The sequence below is a fragment of the Centropristis striata genome, chromosome 1 (assembly GCF_030273125.1).
Source record: "Centropristis striata isolate RG_2023a ecotype Rhode Island chromosome 1, C.striata_1.0, whole genome shotgun sequence".
NCBI classification, from domain to species: domain Eukaryota; kingdom Metazoa; phylum Chordata; class Actinopteri; order Perciformes; family Serranidae; genus Centropristis; species Centropristis striata.
In genome coordinates, this window is record NC_081517.1 from 27456198 (window position 1) to 27474438 (window position 18241).

At 38.2% G+C, this 18241-nt stretch overlaps 1 protein-coding gene across 1 annotated transcript in view; it reads right to left on the reverse strand.

The window, feature by feature from the left end:
• Nucleotides 1–18241, reverse strand: part of LOC131974643 (zeta-sarcoglycan) — a 390877-nt gene that overhangs the window by 120670 nt on the left and 251966 nt on the right. Inside the window, exon 3 of the mRNA XM_059337047.1 lies at nt 5295–5396. Coding sequence (XP_059193030.1) covers nt 5295–5396 — 102 coding nt within the window. The remainder of the gene's footprint in view (nt 1–5294; nt 5397–18241) is intronic.

Genomic DNA, 18241 nt, shown 5'->3' on the forward strand with positions numbered 1-18241 from the left:
ATACGTTACTTCAGTTTGCATGGATCACTGTGTAGTTGCAAAGACTAGAAAATCACTAGAAATAAAGAAAAGAAACTAGGAAATAAGTTAACATGGAAAAACCTTCATAAAATCTCCCAAAATGAGTGCTTCAATTAACCAGCTAATTCAGGGCCATGAAACAACATGTATCAGGCTAATGGCAGCTGTAACTTTGGCCAGGTGCAGAGTTATTGCCTCTTTGCTTTTTGTGTGCCTATGAGAGCCTTAGCCCTGTTTTTTTATGCTGTAATGATCTGATATAGTAAATTAACCCTGCTACTCTTACCGCTTTCTCTTTGCAGGACCTTTATTTTTCTGCTGCTTCTTCTCCCCCTCTTCCTCTCTGTGGTTCAGTCTTTTGTCTCCCCATTTCTCTACAGTATGTCTCTTCACAAAACAAGCAGTAGACTGTTGTGTCCTCAGGGAGTTTATTGGATACTTCTGATTCAGCATGCTCCCACCCCAATCCAACCACACTTCACAGTAAAGGCGCAGTGACTGTCAATAGCAAAATAAGAGTTTCCCTGCTGTTGAGAAAATGTGAGGGCGACCTGCTGTTTGCTTTCATGTACGAAGATAAGCTCTGCCTCATGCACACTTGCACATACACGAATATGCATTGGCTTCCACACAGGCTCACAACATCAATGTCTGCTCAAAATAAAGTTAAAAAAATATAAAGTTTGGAAGCAAAATATCAATAGAGGCAGGCGCATGCAACCCTCACGCACATTATCACACAGACTTGTAAACACAATGGTTGACGAATACACACATACAGTATACAGGGACAGACAGCAGGCTGTTATCACACAGTGTGATGGTGTAAAGGAAACAAAACCACAAAGTGTAAACAAAACACAGAGTAGTTTAATCTCGTTTGTATCATCCCCTGATCTGCTTTATTTTATTGTTTTGGCTCTTAATATTCTGTTTTCATTGAGAGTTACGGTATATTAAAGAACAGAAAACAATAAGTTGTATAATATGTTATATTGTGTACAGATATCAAGTAAAGTAGACTAACACAGAGGTCTATATTCTCAGATTCCAAAAGTCTGCATAGCTTATTTATGGTTGGTACAACATTTATGCTCACCTCTGTCTTGCATTTAACTGCTCAAATAGCTATTTAATTGACACATCTTTTAGTTGTTTGAAGCAATGGTTTGATTATGTCCACTTCCCTTGTGTGCAGGGCTGAGATGACTCACATGAGTTTTAACAGATAGTTTGTGCCGATCAGACCCAGCACACATTCAATCCTGGTGTTCTGTCCAACAAGATATCCAACCTAAAGTGCAATAGGTGGTTTGTCAAAACAACCCATAACGCCCCGTGTGAGTGTTAGTAGAAACAACTGATATGAGCACTTTGTGGTACAAATCGTTCTAAAAATAGCACATAAGTCATTATACATACATGTATGGTTTGCAGTTGTAAAAAAAGGCTGCAGTTTCATTGAATTGAGGCTACCAAACCACTGCTCTAGGTTTAGGGCAAAACACTTTCTGGTAAGGTGTTATAAAAGAAAGTTTAAAAAGAAAATAGATTGACATAAATGCCAGCCGTGAAGTGGTTCCGAAGACGACGTGACTACTGGAAGTGACATAGTTACGTTAAAACTTGATGCACGGAAGTTCAGCGATGTTTAAATCACATTATTTCCTTTTGTTTTCACGTGGGACACGAACCCTGTTCTCCTGGGAGAAAGTCTGACAACTGTTCGACACATCCACCACCCCTTCCACCTGCCCTGAGCGCAACTTCCGTTTTTTGTACTCTGCCTTTCCGTTATTTAGAATTATAACGGCCACTAGAGGACGGCGCAGGACAGTCTAAAACGTAAATATGGGTGGTATTTTGCTAGGGTCGTTTTTTAATGGGAGACCAGTCAGGTTTTGTCACATCATTGTCAGTTAAATAATTTAAGTCGGTCAGGCAGCAGCATATTACTCACTGCCATCTCAAAAGCAATGCACTGCATTGCAATTCACTCATGTTTAATCATGTTAATGTGAGTGTGAATCTGCATTTATGCCCCACTGGAAGTACCTTTATAGTGAGAAGCACTTCCTACATGAGAATACAATTAAAGTCAGCTTTCAGGTGATTGATAGCAACATGGGAACAAGGACATTGACTCCAACTTGTCTGATGGCACCATTATAAAATTATATTTTGTCAAGTGTAGAAAAGGTAACATTGAGGAGAAGCAAAATAAATCATTTTCATCACATAAAAAATGTATTAGTGTAGTTTGATCAGGGGTCTGAGGATAGATGGTGCCCTACAGATCAGAAAATCTTTTGAAAATGTATTTTTTCTGGTCAGGTTTTTTTTTTTTTTACTTTCAAGTTCACAGTTCCAGTATACCAGTATATCAAAACAGTACATCATTTATATGCACAGTGAGCTGGTGTGTAAATGCTGCATGCCTGCTGTGTGCACAGCATCTATAAATGCATTACGTATGAATATGGTAGTCTAAAAGCATGGCAGTGGAAGACTTGTTTGGGAGCTTGAATATTTGAGACTTTCAAGATTGAAGCAACATATTTCACTTTTCCCCACACAGCTGAACTGTGATTTACTTTGGATTTGTGAGGCTGTTTACAGGAATTTTGCTCATACATCTTCAATGTGAAGCAAATGTACAAAATGTGGCAAAGTCAAGCCATACAGACTGGGGAAATAATAAAGTAGCAAGAACTGAAGTAGTAAAAAGCTGATTTATGCTGCACTTGAAAATCAGGAGGAGCTGCATCTACAGTATTTCTCATCCATACAAGTGGCCTTGATAGCTCTCGGCGTTGTGATGCATTTGCAACAATTTTGATGCAAATACAGCTTAGCCTTTTCCATTACTCTGCACTGTCCGGTATAACAGTAATATCCAATGTAAGCAACTTTTTAGAGATCTGAGATTGAAGCAGAGTTCCTCACTTATCTATTCCACTTATAACCATGTCTCTCTTCCCTAATTAGTTTTTTCTCCTCAGCCTTTACTCGGTCTACAACAACTCTGGTCTCACTTTATTTCATCTCCTCACTGTCACTCTTCACTCTTCATCATCTCTCTCATCTCTTATCCTTAATTCTCTTATATCTATCATCCTTTCTTTCTCCTTGTTTGTTTTTATCTTCCCCATCCTCCTGTGCTTTTTCTTCCATGCTCTGTGCCATGCTAATGTAGATGTATTTCTGTATTTCTCTGACTACAGCCATATACCATACATTATGGTTTATATGATATATGACTTCTCACTGAAATCATTTGCTGTGTAAACCATACACACCATTGCAAATGCTGGTCAGGTTTCTCTTTATCACTTTACTAAAACAGACAGTGGTGGAAGAAACACACGCTAAAGTACAATTGGGTACCCTGCCCAAACAGCCTTGGTCCAATGTCAGCTATCATGCAATCATCGTTAGCATTGAAGGTTGTCTTTGCAGTGTGGTTTGTCTCTAAGCAGGAATAAATAAAAAATCTGATGGCCTGATTTTCATGAAACTTAGTGGGAGGCTGTTGCATGGGCCAAGAAAGAGCCCATTAAAATTTGGAGCGTATCCGAGTCATGAAGTGGATAAACAAATTAATTTTCACTTTGGTTGACATTGTGAGATAGGGCTTTTGTGCTGAGTTTAAGTAGTGTAGGAATGATTGGGAAAATGACTTTCCCGATCTGGGCTCACCTGATCCGTGTCCTCTGCTCTTTGTTGTCACGCAAATACTAGAAACATCTACCAATGTGTTGTTTAAATGCTCTGACATGGTGTCCTAACAGCAAGCAAAAATCTGTCTTTCGTGTCACATTGCGTAACATTGGATAGTCTCTGTCCACACATGAGGGACCGTAATCAAACCATATACCAGCAAATCAGCTGTGTGCTCACAGATCACACTGGAAACATTACCATTACATTAGAAGCTGGGTGTTTGGCCTACTTTATCTCCCTGTGTTTGTGCTTCTCCAACATAAATGACGTTTTACATTGTGATGTTCACTGAAATTAACATACAAGGCAGCCGACAGCAATTATAGGGTTAGGAAATTTTCAACTCTTTGGTTTCCTTACTGTAACAAGGAGGTATTGTATGGATTAGTCTGGGGTTTTTTGGGGTTTTTTTTTACACTGTTTCTTTATACAAGGCCAATATAGAGAAACAGTGTAAAAAATTATATCAGTAGGCCTAATGAACCTCTTCAAAATATATGGATAAGTCGTATTTCAACTGCACGAATCAGCCGTTCCTCATTCCTCATTCATTGCAGCTGTTCGAAAGTGAGCGATATAAATAAATGGAAACAGCTCAAAACGGGGCAACATGTCGCTCGCGGCCAGTTAGAACATTTTAACACAAACAAATGCAATCACACAGATTTTGTCACTGATGCTCACTCACGTCACCTTCAATTAGGACATGGTCTGAACAATAAAATACATCTTACCTTCTTATGGGAATATAACCTTCATAAGCAATGTCAGATTTTGGTATTATGCACATTTATCTTCACACATTTCTTCCTTTTGCAGTCATGAGAAACAACACCAAAGCTGTATGGAGCATTACATCTTTCATAAATTTCCTGTCTATCAATTGTCCTATATCTTTCTATCCTACTTTATCACACCATTAATCTCTTGCTGCACAATTGAAATTCCACTCTCTCACCACAAACACACACACACAGACACACGCACAGACACACACACACACACACACACACACACACACACAATGTGTTTGTGACAGCATGACACCATTACAGTCACTCATACATATGAACACACATATGCTCGAGCACACATGCACACAGCGTCAAGAGGATTGTCCCATATAGAGTGACATAGTGTCCGTGTTGCCTCAGCTGACGGGATCAATGATGATTCTGTGTGTGATGAATGGAGATATGGAAGAGTGCTGGCTCATGTGCAGCGCTATAATGTGTCACATACATGACAAATAGACCCTGACTGCAGGGGACAGCATCTGATTTCTGCTCATTATAGAGGTTGGAGCACAGGGACGCACACACACACACACACACACACACATACACATACACAGACACACCTCATAATTTAACATAAGGACACATGCGATGTTCAGTACAACATATACTGAAAGAAATATGCAAGATGCACATGAACCTGAAAAATTGAACTTGAAGTTAGTTTGAGTAATTTACTCAAAACACATATATGTAAAAACACACAAATTGTCATTGGAGCTACGGAGGCTCTCACACACTCTCTCTTCTTACCCTGCGAGACTGGATCTCTTTGACGTAAAGGGGCAATAGAAATTCAGACACTCCCTCCAATCTGACACCTTCTTTAGTCACCCGCAGATTTCCCATTCCATCCTAAAAAGACAGAAACACATAGAAAGAGACAGAGAGAAAATCAGACGTTAATCAGAGAATAAATGACAAGTCAAGTGAAAACAGTCAAAATTAATTTGCACACATATATGGTTTCCTCATCACAGAGTCGGAAAATCCGGCAGGTTTTTTATTCTACATTCTAATGAGTTTTCTATTGTTTATATTTTTAAAAGGATACAAATGTCATTTAAATTGCTTATCTTCAGTACGACTAACATTATATGGCACTTTGTAATATACAAAGAGAACAGTGGCAGGACACAGTTTCCAGTGTTTCAGTTATTTATACAAATACATCAGCAGCTGGAAGTTGAACAGAGTTGGGATCAGGTACAGAAGAAGGTTTAGGGTTTGGGTTTCCATCAAAGTCCAAGCGAATTTTGAAGCGAAATTTTGAAATGTTAAAAACATTGAAGAAATTGCGAATTAGGGATGTTTCTATCAATTGGTTTAGAGCGGATAAACAAAGCTGTATAGATGTACTTTCGTCAGGAGATGGCAGTGTAGTGTATTGCTGTAGGCTAATCCCTTAGTAAACTGAGACTTTAAAATTACAATTTGTCAGCACCACCTGAAATTATAGCCAATTAAAACTACAGCATATGGTTTTCAAATCAAGTGACTTAACTTCAAAAATTTAAATTTGGGAACAACTTTTCTACTGTCCATTTACATTTTACAATAAAAACCAAAATTCTTGGCATTCCTCTTGTATCATCTACTTAACCTGACTAAAGATCACCATGAAGGTCAGTGTTTAAGACATCTACACTATTTAATGTCTTAGGTTTAGACAAGTTAAGGCGTGTTCTGAGCTTTTAAGGATCTCCAGATACCCAGCAGTACTTATTAAAATTAGTCATTGATGAGCAGTGTAATATTGATGAGAGATGGGAATATCATGTATTCACATAGGTCTGCTTCATCCAGTCAAATCCTGTTTTACAGAGAACACGCCTAACAGGCTACAAGGGATGTATTTTTAATGTAAGCATGTGATTATTAATATATGTTCATCATCAAAGAGCATCATACAATAACCACTACATCCAGGATAGGCAACAAGAGGGGGGATGATAAGTTACACTGGATGTACGTGTTGCACTTGTGTTAGCATTTAACTACAACATATCCCATGAGCCTTTGCCACTGGCTCACTGTCAAAGCATGTGAGTGCCTCGTGAAATGCCGACAAACTGTTGTTTCATCTTGCTGAAATCTCAGATAACCATCAGGCAGAAAATCTCCCAAGAACACATTTCAGATTATCAGAAGACTGATGACAGAACCCCTGCTGAGAAAACCCATCAAGTTATAGAAGTCAGTGGAAGGGAGGTTTAGTTGGGGCAAGGGGGAGTATTTGGATCTCAATGGGGAGGCTCTTCAAACAAAGGTCAGCACACTGAAATCACATATTACACCATTTAAAATAAAGGATCCACTTATGTCTGCATGAACTGAAGCTTTTACGGGTTTGGATTTGAGTACATTTGCCTTTATTCTTGGACCCTTTGTTTCACTTTGCAATGACTGAATAATTAACAAATAACCTTTATTTTCTTAATCATTAACACTGCAGGTGGCCCAAATGAAAAGGTGTGATGGTGAGAACTTAAATAAGTTTATTCTCTAACTTTCTCTCATCATCAAATGGTCAAAAGGTTATGTTTAAGGTACAGTTCACATCATAATAAAAAATTAGAAAAACATTGAAACAACATATTTTTTCTGTAGTTCTATTTATCAAACTAGGTTGTTTTAGTGTGAGTTGCTGAGTGTTGGGGATATTTGCCGTAATGATAATGATGCCTTCTCTCAAATATAAAATAACTGGATGACACTTACTTTTTAACTTAAACCACCCAAAAAAAACAAAAAAACATTTGAAATCTCAAAAACAACGTCTCTCTCCAAAACTCATGACCTTGTTTAATCTATCCTGGTGAACATAAAAGGTCCTACAGGAATCTGTTCACAAAGTCTGTGCATTATCTTGAGTAACTCGGTTATAATTAGAAATCCCTACAGGTAAGAGCAACTGTCCTTTCAAGACCTTTTGGTTATGGCTCTAGATTTAAACCTAGTTTAATGTTTTGTAATGGAAGACGATGATTAAATAACAATGATTATGAGATTGTTGCAATGCTTCAACGACTTTGACTTCTGACAATTTCAGGGGGAAAAAATCAGAAAAAGGCTAAGAACTGTTGTGCGTTTTACATCATGCTGACCAGCTCGCTGTGAAAATGGCTTTGTGCCGGTTTGTGATCAGTTATGTCACATTTTACAGATTCCACATAAGTAAATGCTTGAAATGGCTGGATCAGACTTACATGGTAAGATTAAATCCCTTTCAAAAAGCCATGCAGAGGACTAGGATGGTAGGAGCTTTTACAGAGCAGAGAGGCAGCTACTGTACCATGTCAAATCTGTGCCAAGGAGAGTGAGAGAGGAGGAAACCTGCAGCTGCTCCCGTCATGTGCTCGGTCAGAGTTTGAAGGGGCTTGTGGGCCATGGAAACATACGACTTACACTGATCTGATTGCCTTGTTTTTATAATTAGTCAAGCTGTTGTAGCCACATTTGAATAATGTGACACCTTCTTATTTTCTTCTTAGCTTTTATTACTGAGATATCAATAAAAAACAAGCTTTACATGTGTTGCCCTGATTATTCTGAAATAACTTTCTTTGGGACAAACATCCTCAGGCTCAAGAAGTTTTTCTAGTGCGAGATACAGTTATTTTACGGGGGGAAAACCTCAAACAAACAATGTGAATTGAACCAATTCAGCTTTCAATCGGAATAACTCTCCCACGGAATGTGTCGCTCGATGACAACAAATTAGTCTTGCTTCCTTGGTTCCCAGCTTTCTTTTTATGTTCACAAATATTGATGAAACTGTCCGTGAAGATGGGAATTCTGTTGAGGGCGGTGCAGCGGATTATCATTAATTGTTAGGTGCAACAAACCAACAAAGCCTTTCAAATTAGAAATGTACACGAGGCACGAGAAAAGGTGGGGTGGGGGGGCAGTAAGGAGAAAAACTAGAAAAGATGAGACAAAGAGAAGAGCAGACGAGAAGATGGCAGAGAAGAAAATGAGTACAGCTGGGGAAACTTAAAAGAGTAAATCATGATTCTCCCACAAACAACAACACTTCTAAATTGGCCTCCTCTCTTCCTCTGTCTTCTTACTTGAGGCATTTTGCCAAAAAATGTATAATTTTGCAAAAGGAAAGAGAGAACAGGAACAGATAAACACACTAAAAACGTACTAAAAATAAGCTCATGCATTTTTCTCCTGCTGCATTGAACTTACATGTCTTGTGTTGGTTACACTTTCGGATAACTTATATTTAGAATTTAAAAAATACTTCAACATGTACTTATGTAAATCACGTCTTCCTATGTTTCCTTCTACATATTGATTTCTTGTGTGATTATGGATCTTGAGATTCTTTGCTCTTCTCATTTGATGTAGGAGTCTTTCCAATTATTGATACAGTGGGAGGGTCATTTGTAATTTGACTCTTGTCTTGATTGGTGTTTGCAGCCTTCAGCAGGACTTTCCACATGGATATACAGTAATATATAGTGGGGAAAAAAGTAGCAAGCTAGTGGGGTCAAAGGGCATGTCCCCCAGGAGGAAAAAATTGACCTCTGGCATATTCTAATGGCACGCTTCTAACAGATACACTAGTCCTAATTATTGCATATTTTAATGAGCTTGCCTACCCGCTTTTGAACATAACAGATAATTCTTCTTCTTATTAGCCCACACAGTCTGTGAACATATATTTACTGATCACACTTTTGTAATTAAGGATTTTTAGACCTCTTGATTTAATTATTGACAACTTCACTGTAATGTTTATCAAGGTTTGCTGAAATGAGAATAAATGCATGAGTATTCAATGAAAAAGGGCAAAGGTGTTTTTAATTCAATGTAATTTAGCCTATTTATTGGATTTAAATAAAATTAATTTTAGCCTTATAAAAGGCTGATACTTATTTTATTGTGTGATTGGAATGTGTCTGTTAGACGCAGCTGAGTCCCAACCTGCACAGAACCAGTGCAGGCAGCTGCATTTATCAAAATGAGAGTGTATCATTTTGAGTTAAGACAAAATATTTATCTTAGTTTTATGTGAGCTTAATCTTCATAATTTTTTAACATATCTATAATTTTACAAGCAATACTTGCTTAATGTTAAACAAATTCATTGCAGGGTTTTCCTTATCATTATAAGGCACATTATTCATTATTAGCTGCAGCACCCAAGCTGGATGAATGTAAAATCAATACAGAGAGCACTAAAACTATTTTTTTTTTCCCAGATGTAGTTTGTCCTCAGTGGATGTCTAGCAAGTTTTGTCTTTCAGCTTTTTTGGTGTTGTTCGTTTATTACCTGCTCAAGCCTTTCCAAATTGTTCTAAACAGATATGGTAATAATGAACAAAAATGATTCAATTGAAAAATATAACATTTTCTTTGAGGAACTCCCCACCAAATATGTGCATCTAAATCTTCCACAAACTTCGGGACTCTTTAGACCATAAAGGCACTACTACTTCAATAGAAAAAAAATGATGCATTTCATGGAAATGTGTGAAAAATTTAAACTAAAGTTACAGTTAATACGCTCAGGGAAATGGTTCCCCCATCAGCATTGATCCATTTTATTACGTATCTGATCAAATAAACATTATTATATGAGAAGCGGGCAACCTTGACAGTATGATATGAGATTTTTGACAAAAGACCAATCCTAACCTCATATATATATATAGGTTTATCCATAACCTACTCACAGACACAAACTTACAAATGGGAGCATAGCAAAGCGATAAGAGTGTGTCAGATCGATAAGTTAAACCAGCCAGAGGTTTTCAGTGTTGTTGTTAGATCTATAGTCATTACGCTGAATACAGTGGAGCATGGAGCTTATTCAATAAGCCATAACCCAACAGGCTTGGGGAATGACAAACCCGCTCACTCCCTGGATCACACACATACAAAAACTAACATGCACGCACACACACACACACACACACACACGCACACACACACACACACACACACACAGAAGGAGAATAGCATACAAACAGAATTAACTTAGTTTGTACAAATTCACACTCACCCCATCCCCTGCACTTCCTCTCTAATCTCAGTCATACTCTCCGTCTCTCGGTTCCAAAAACATGAAGACGATGATGTTAAAATTAATCAGGTGGTTTTATTCCACCTCATTGCTCCACTGTCCAACACTGAAGCCACATTCTGTTTTAACATGACAGAACTCCCTCTTTCTCTGGATATCACACACTGCTTGTGTTTCATTTTCAATACAGCATGCATCATTGGCATGAATGCTACAAGGGAACAATATTGCCAAAGCCTTGAATACAATGGGAAATCATCAACAAACAGAAGAAAATGAGTGAATCTCTCCATTCATTCTTTAGCTCTCTCTCTCTCTCTTTGGATCTCTTTTTGTTAAGGCTTTTCTTCGGCCCTTTTCTCTCCACCCCGTTCTTCATCTCTCCCTCTTTTATTGTCAATGCTAAATTAGATTTGTAAGGCAGATGAGCTGTTGAAATGTGCCTTTTAGCATGGCTGGGTATACTTAAATTAAAAGCACACTGGTAATCATGTGGAAAGACATTTTTAATTGACCAAGAATTTGTATTGCAGCTTTTGAGTTTTCATAAATAAAAGCTACATACTGACATCAATCCAGCCCAGCAATCTGGATTTCAGGGTAAGTATAGGTGAATTAAATACAGCAGGATTTTTAAATGTGTTTAAGTTTAATACCTACAATCACATGTGGTAACTGTAATCAGGCATGTATAAAACCAAGGTAAGAGTTCTGAAAAAATGAATATATATATATATATATATATATATATATATATATATATTCGTTATATATATATATATATTCGTTTTTTCATATATATATATGTTTTATATATATATATATACATTCATTCATTGGTCATTGATTGAATCAGTGAAAGCACATTAACAATGTTTTTACTTTCGTCCGTGCACTTTTTGATTTCTGTTCTTGAATTACAGACTTACACTCTATCTCTACCCAGGCTATTACCATTTAAATGTCAGAAGATGTTTTATTTTACCAAGATCATTGGAGACTGTTTTACCACAAAGGTAAACTACTTAAACTAAACAGGCTTGTGGTCCAACAAGTTCTCCAACATAAACTGCAGAGGAGGTCGTGTGTCAGTACCACAAATTACGGCACATATTAACTCATCCCGGGTCGGCGCAGCTTGCGAAAACTCGTGTTACAACGGCGCGTTCTAAAAATAGCACCCACATACGGTCCTTGGTTGTAAAAAAAGGCTTCAGTTTCTGTGGATTTATGCTGCAAAACACTTTCGGTAAGGCGTTATAAAAGTAAATTTAAACAGTAAATCAATGTACGTAAATGCCGGAAATGAAGTAGTTACAAGGGTCACGTGACTGCCGTAATTTCCATAAAAATGTAAGATGCATTCAAAAACATGATTCACGTAACTTATGTAAAGAATTTAACTTGTTTTCACACCGGACGCAAACCCTGCTCTCCTCGATGAAAGTCCACTGCTTGTTTGACCCATCCACCATACCAATCTCCACCAAAATGACGCAATCTGCCCTTTTAAACTCTGCTTGCCTGTAAATCACTACACCTTCAGCAAGATGGCAGCGGTGAAATGCGTAAATATAGCTTGTTATTGGCTGCCTGTACATGCAACGTATATTGATGTTTTTGACAGGAGAACAGTCTGTGTGGTCAGTCCACATCTGTGTTTCCATAAAGTCTCGCTATAGTGCGTCTTTTCATCTTAGGACATTCATACTGATTCCACGACGGCATAATGTTGACGTCCATTCACATTGAAGTCCGGCATTGCAAACGAAGTGGGAGGAGATTGTAGTGGCGTGTAACAGAGTAACGGCAGTGCAGCACAGTAGCACAGTGCTAATGGGCTGCACTGTTAGCACAGTAGCAGTACAGTATGTATGTGCTGCAGCAGTTTGTATACAGTGAGCTACGTCCATTTGTTTACAACAAGCGGCGAACACTTTGTGTAAAATAAGTAACGACAGCGACAGTGAATTTAAAACAATAATGGCGTCAGAACGGCCCATTGTGTTGTTTCTCTCTGTATAAAGATTCTACATACTCAAACAAAGTCACGATTCGATTACTACCAGACTCAAGTGAGAGGAGAGTTTCTGATGATATGTCACATATTTTCCTTTTTGCCGGCTCCACCGGTTCACATTGAACCTGCCTCCAATAGCCTCACAAATTATACGCCTCTGCTACTACCTCTGAAGGCATGAAAGAGCTGGAATCACTTGATCCCACCATCATGCCTCTGGCAAGTTCAGATTGCAGGTGAATCATTACAGAGGCGTAAATATTGTGGATTGAAACGGCAGTCTGAAAGGGGCTAATGATTCACAGATAATTACAGTTATAAGCTTTATGGATAATATAATATGCACTTTATTGACTCTACTTCCTTGTTTGAGATGTTTAGCTTCCACTTTGAGCAGCACAACCGTCAATCATGATCCTCCATGAACTATTTGGCAGCCTTTTATTTTTCCTCTGTTAGCTGCCCCGAGGTACAGAAAGCTCTTACACCTTTAGAGACTGGGAAATTGACGAGTCTTTACAATCCTGAGCCAAAGCTTCTCCACTGACATACAACTTTTAATTCATCTTTAGCCTTATATAACACCACTTTTATCTGGAAGTATTTTCTTATCCCTCCATTACTAAAAGCTGGTGACTTGGCATTGCTAAATAAGCAGATTTCAAAATTTTCTCACCTGTCCAAAATCCTTTAAAATCCTCTGTGAGCAGCTAAAAGCATTTGTTATTCACTATTGATATTTTAAAGGGAAAAAACAGCACTGCCACAGCTACCTTTAAAGTAGTAAATGACTTGTATAATTATTCAGACAGGCATCGTTGAGCAGCTTTTTACTCATGACACAGTAAACATGCAATTATGAAACATGCACTGCTCAGTACTAGTTTGTAAGACAAATCTATTACTAAAATGTGTTATCAATCAAAGTGTGTGTACAAACTGACAGCATCCCCAGTTCCCTGCCACTACTATTGGTGTGCCCCAGGGACCATTTTTATGACCTCCATTCTTCTGCATTGGTTATAAACTGTCTAGATTACAATGTGAGTGATGCAAATGCACTTTTATGCTGATGATACTCTTAATTACCGGTCTGCTCTTACATAATTCTGATTCTCTCACGGCTTTGTCCCACCTTTTATAAATGTGTCATCACTTGCATCGAGCAAAGCTAAACTTACAGATGATGCTTGTTTCTCCTAAGAAGATGATACTACTGAAGTTTCTTCTTAAGTTCAGCCCAGAGTTGAGTTGTTGGAAACAAGGCTTGTGTTTTGGCAAGAATATGCTTATCCCTGCTTAATTTGGTAGGTATTTAGAGTGCAATAGAGTATTATTAAACATGCAACACTGTGTGTACCAAATAAAAAACAGGAAGACCACACACACACACATTTTTTTTTCTTCTTTTGTGCCTTTTCTCTATAGCCATTTTAGCTTTGCTCCACTGGCACTGATTACATACTTTTGGTAATCAACAAATAAATATAATCAACAAAATAGCTGGCAAATCAGTCGGTTTGGCAACAATAACAACAACTAATCAGATAACAAACAATCTTCTGCTTGGATGTCTGTTTCTCTTCCTCTGCCAATTGAAATGGGCTTCATTGCTATAAAATCTACAAATGTTTGTTTGCCAAAGACAAATCAACAACTCCCAGCACAATGCTAATCACACACACACACACACACACACACACACACAAAATCGTTTTATCATCACACGATGAACTGAGCTCCCCTACATTTCTATTTACAATATCTATGTTGTTTTGATTTTGTTTGTCTTTGGGTTAGTGTAATATATGTATAACTCATTATTTTAGTACAATTGTGGACCCTGGCACTCATTTAGTAAATCATTTCAATTAATAAAACACGAAAAATAAAATAAAAAACAATAGTCATTTCTATCCTAAAGACATTTGAACAAATCAGTATGTTTATGGAAAAACAAGACAAAAAAAGGTTCAATCTGAACTGAATGAGGATAAAGACATGCTGCTCTGCCTATTTGATGCACAGGGCCAACAACTTGCTTTCCAGAAGGTAAAGGAGTGAGTCAAAGGAGTCATAATGTATGGCTGGTAGATTGCCCTGGGGGGTGTTCCATCAACGTGGCTAAACAAACTGCGGCTTCATTGCAAAAGCCTCGTTAGAAATAAAACCAACTTTCACTTCATGAGCCGTTCCACTAACGCAGCTCAGTCGAGTCTAGTCAACACTAACTCAACCCAGGCTGTGCAAGCCAGCATTGTGCGCGAGCGCAGAGTATATAAGCAGCCCGTATTAATCGATCGAGGAACAGCCGGGAGCAGCCAATAAGATGTCGCAAAAAGTGGTGAAAAGCATCGCTGGAGGAGCTTTATGAAGAATATCAAGTGACGGTCACAAAAAGAGGTGAAAAAAAACACTGATTTTTCCTCGGCGGCCGAGCAAACGATGCTTTTGGAGCTTTTTGAAGAACATAACGTTCACAGTAACATACAATAACACTGCCATTAACAGGGCCAGGGAGATGGCATGGCAAAAAAATTGCAGACTGATAAAATGTACCAGTAATTAAATCCTATTTGTTGTGTTGTTTGTAGTTATTAATACATTAACAATTAGATCACAAATTACAATTAGAGTGGTTATATTATCAGTAGGCTGGATAATAACAGCTGTATGTTCACAGGTAGGTATAGGCTAAGTTCGGAGAACTCACAACTAAAATTAAATTTCTGTGAATTGGCCTAACTTGGCAAAGTAACCCTGTCCTATATTAATTATTCTGTTACATATCAACAGTAGGAATCTGAACAGCCAAAAAAGGACTTGGACAAGTGAAAACGTAATAATGTTTGGGCTGTACCTTCATTCTTCAGATTGTGTATAACCATGCACCTTGCTGCAGGACACAGCTGGAACAACTACAGCAGCAAGTAATGATGAAACTGAGAAATTAAATAATAATTGGCAACAACATAATCAGCTAAGCCTACTCTATACTTTGACATGTTTTCTTTTACAGGATGTCAGCACAATCTGCAAGCCTCATATGCTTATAATATATATAATATAACATAATGGGAACTGAAAACCAAGCTAAAAATGTAATAATTAAATTGGAGATAAAGTAACTAGAGAATGATATAAGTATACATTTTACCATAGCAGAAGGTCCTGGTTTAGACTGCATGTAATGTGTTTTTTTGTCTAAACATTGAGAACAAAATGAATGAATAAAATACTACTAATAAACTTTTGCACACTTTTCTTAAATTATACATATTTAGCTTTCAAATAAAGGGTTCATTTCAAAACAAAAGTTTCATGAATTAAACAACAGATTGACTGAAATAGGTGTGTAAATTCATGCCTAGTCACACTGTGAGAAAAAAGGTCGAAACCAGACTGTAACATACAAAAAAAAACTAAGTCTAAACTTTCCGCACAGAGATGACAAAAGTGACGCGCGTGAACAGAAACGTGGCGGAACTATCTTTTGGGATTTTGTTTCCGACCGTCGGGAATTATTTGACACACAGCTAAAGTAAGCTTGACAGTTAGCCTGCCCCGGAGCAGGCTAGTTCAGTGGTGTAAGTTACCATGGTTACTGAGCGGGGAGTCACACAAGCCACTTTGATGGAACGCATCTCACACTTAAATTAGCGAGGTTTATCAAAATAAGCCAGGCTTTTCCTTAATCCATGTTGATGGAACACCCCTCTGGTCTCACAATTGTGAATAATCATTATTTTGTTTTCTTTAAGTATATTGTGAAGGCCATGTGTGGTGCACTGGATATGGGCACACAGTACCACAGACTGACTGACACAAAGTGTACAGTTAGTGTGCAGACACAGTGTAATCCCACACACACATATATAACTACACCTACAGAGACCTGTTGTGGAAACTGCAGACAGCTGTAGAACAAACTAATTGACTGGAACAAATTCCATGCGGCCTGAATTACCGAGCATGTTCTTTTTCTCTATAGGCGGTAGTCATTTTCTCCCTCCCCCTATTTAATGTTACCTCACTTATCCACGTCTCAAGGCGCATATTGAAAAGCACCTGAAGGATGTTTTCAGAGTCAATAAACCCTCGAACACAAAAGACGCCAGGGTTAAGTTTGAGCTTGTTGATGCTACATATGTTTGAGCAAGAGAGAGAGCATTGAAAGGAAAACAGATGGACATAACAAGACATTCACATGTACTTGCATGCTTTTTTGACACTGCATTAGCTGTTTTTTGAGAAAATGAGTGTGCTCTTGTGAAAGGAGTAACGCTTTAAAAATCTAAATTGATTTTAAAATAGTACAGTTGGTTTATAAAGTATTGAATTTTAGATCGGCTGCTCTTTATTGAACAGTCAAGACCTTTGGGTCATATCTAGTCAATGTGCCCTCAGGAAAACTAAACAAAAAGAAGCAACATTCAGTTTTTATACACCACATATGTGCACCAAACTCCCAGATAACTTTTGAAACAGGGCTTTTGTTTTACACTTCTTTTTATTAAAGGGGAACTTATGCATTATTTAACCTAGATCGTATTTTGCCATGTTTTTTGTGTCTCAGTGTGAAATGGGGATAACATTTTCTTTTTTTAAATTGGTCCAGTATTGAGCAAGAATGCTTCAATAACTCCAATGTTAACACGGGGGAAAATTGCACACCGTCAATGTATGTTTACTTAAAGTGTCTGTCTTTGTCACAGATGGAAAAAAAGTTTTATGCCAGAAGAAAACAGTGACAATATAGGTAAGAGTTGGAGAGAGGTTTGGTGGGAAAATGTTTGTTGTGTTGGAGTACAGAAGGTGTAGGTTGGTGTTATCTGAAGGATTTTCTGTGTCATGGCTGAATGTAAAGTTCAGGTGTCGTCCAATTGTTCCATGAAAGGCCCACATGGCAGCAGTACACCTGACTCAACTCATTCAATCAAGTATGTGCAAGGTCGACAGAGTGTGCGAGTGGGTGAGCGTCCTTTTTGATGCAGTCGTTGTAGAGATAATGATGAATTCCCTCATCATGCGAGGTTAACTGGAAAACTGTCCCATTAGGTGAAAGCATAGTATATAGAAGGTTATACACACAAAACACCCACACAAGTCATATACAACGCACAGATCACCATGACTTCTAGGTGTCCATGCACACACACACACACACACACACACACACACACACACACACACACACACACACACTCACACACACACACTCACACACTCACACACTCACACACTCACACACTCACACACACTCACACACTCACACACACACACTCACACACTCACACACTCACACACTCACACACACACACTCACACACACACACACACATACGCACACACGATAAACCCATGTGTCTCTGTGGTGATGGATAGGCTGGGAAATTATTTTGCAGGCATTTCTAATATTCAGGACTGTTGTAATTTTTCACACAACCTTTTATGTCAGCCAGCAGACCCAGAGTGAAGAGAGAGAGAAAGAGAGAGAGAGAGAGAGAGAGAGAGAGAGAGAGAGAGAGAGAGCAGTGTCATATTTGCCTAGGGAAAACTGGTGAGAGACTGGCTGAAAGGATACACAAATTAGGACACTCTGCAAGCATTTCGCTCGACCATTTGGATACAGTACTGTGTA